The sequence below is a fragment of the Seriola lalandi genome, unplaced genomic scaffold (assembly GCF_002814215.2).
Source record: "Seriola lalandi dorsalis isolate HSWRI2012SDOR001 ecotype SW California unplaced genomic scaffold, Sedor1 jcf7180002054959, whole genome shotgun sequence".
Classification (NCBI taxonomy): Eukaryota; Metazoa; Chordata; class Actinopteri; order Carangiformes; family Carangidae; genus Seriola; species Seriola lalandi.
The window spans coordinates 15,598-17,569 of NW_019525510.1; the positions used below are offsets into that span (position 1 = coordinate 15,598).

The 1,972-nt window shown below is 44.7% G+C and overlaps 1 protein-coding gene across 1 annotated transcript in view; it reads left to right on the forward strand.

Annotated features, from left to right (window-relative positions):
* LOC111645916 (uncharacterized) overlaps nucleotides 1-1,972 on the forward strand; it is a 17,971-nt gene that overhangs the window by 5,265 nt on the left and 10,734 nt on the right. Inside the window, exons 6-7 of the mRNA XM_087170780.1 lie at nucleotides 918-1,310; nucleotides 1,365-1,477. Coding sequence (XP_087026906.1) covers nucleotides 918-1,310; nucleotides 1,365-1,477 — 506 coding nt within the window. The remainder of the gene's footprint in view (nucleotides 1-917; nucleotides 1,311-1,364; nucleotides 1,478-1,972) is intronic.

Genomic DNA, 1,972 nt, shown 5'->3' on the forward strand with positions numbered 1-1,972 from the left:
GCTCTATATATGAGGAAACATACAAAAACACTATAATTCAGCAGACACATCAAAGAAGCCGCCATGATGTTCTTTCAAAAGTGGATTAATGACCTTTTATCACCATGACGTCATGACGTGCTTCACTTCTGCATACGCCATTTTTAATGAACCAGTTTGTGTCGGTCTGAGTCAGACATCTTTCACAATGATTAGCATTGTTAGCATCTTTTCACAACGGTTAGATTAGATTATTAGATCAGATTAACTTTATTTATCCCACAACTGGGAAATTCATTTACCACAGCAAAAAATAAACATCTATGGAAAATAAAACAAAAATATACCAATATACACTAATAAATACAATATACACAATACACACGATATGTACACACGATTAGCTTAGTTAGCATCTTTTCAGAACGGTTAGCTAGTTAGCATCATTTCAGAACGGTTAGCTAGTTAGCATTTTTTCTGAACGGTTAGCTAGTTAGCATCATTTCAGAACAGTTAGCTAGTTAGCATCATTTCAGAAATGTTAGCGTAGCTGGCATCTTTTCTGAACGGTTAGCTCAGTTAACATCTTGCATTTGTTTATGTTGTTTGCTAGCTTGTAACTTGCAGTGGATGACACAGTGTTAGCAGTTGTGCTAATGCTAACTCTCTCTCTCTGTACTGACAAGGTGTCAGATGTGTTTAGGCCCGCCCCCCGTCCCCACAAGATGACAGGATTGGTTCCTTAGGTTTGTGATGTATGATGTTACGGTCGTCATGACGATGCTTTGCTGTGGTGTTTGTGTGGATGTAAATGTTCAGCTTCAGACACGTGTTTAGTTTACAGGCTGCTCACGCTGCAGGGTCCAGTCACAAAGTGGACCAGACTGGTTTCTGTCTCACCTGAGGACGAGGACTAATGTCTCTGTCTGTGTCCTCAGTGTCCCAGCATGCCTCAGCTCTGGAGATATATGAGGGGGACGACTTTGTCCTGCTGCCCTGTGAGTTTCCCACCTTTAACCTGGAGGATCCCTCAGTGGTGTGGAGCCGCTCCGACCTCCGTCCTTCAACCGTCCACCAGCGTCAGCTGGAAGGGGACGAACTCAAAGACCAGAACCAGGACTACAGAGACCGGACGTCCATGAGGACGGACGCTCTGCAGACCGGAGACCTCGGCCTCACTCTGAGAAGACCCACCATCAGGGACAGCAGCACCTACACCTGCATCATCAGAGAGTTTGAACAAGAACTGAGCCGGGAAGAAGTCACAGCTAGATACAGGTCAAAGGTCAGAGCTGTAGATACAGGTCAAAGGTCAGGGGATGTAGATGCAGGTCAGAGTAATGTTGTTTTAAAGTTTGACTTCTTGTTGTTTGTGTCGACTACAGAACGTCCAGACTGGCGCTGGATTCTCCTAGCTGTCCTGGTTCTGCTGGTTCTGCTGGTTCTAATGGTTGTTGCTGTGTTTGGTGTCAGGCTGTTTAAAGAGATGAAGAACACAGTAGGTATGTACTGTGTGTGGGTGTGTGTGTGTGTGTGTGTGTGTGTGTGTGTGTGTATCAGTGTGTGTGTGTATCAGTGTGTGTGTCAGTGTGTGTATCAGTGTGTGTGTGTATCAGTGTGTGTATCAGTGTGTGTGTCAGTGTGTGTATCAGTGTGTGTGTGTGTATCAGTGTGTGTGTATCAGTGTGTGTGTGTATCAGTGTGTGTATAGTGTGTATCAGTGTGTGTAACAGTGTGTGTATCAGTGTGTGTGAAGTGAATAAAGACTCTTGTGGATCCAGACGGAGGCTGATCTGAGTGAGAGACTAAATACACAGATAGTCCGTCTCTATCTGTTTGTCTCTGAGCGATCGTGTTACAGTAAATCCAGCTGACATCACGGCTCAGTCTCAGTCTGTCATTTACGTGTTTGGTGATTTAGTCCGACGACGTCACAGTTATAACATCAGGATTTGAGCAGAGGTCCAGACAGAGACTAGGTGTAGACCTGGTC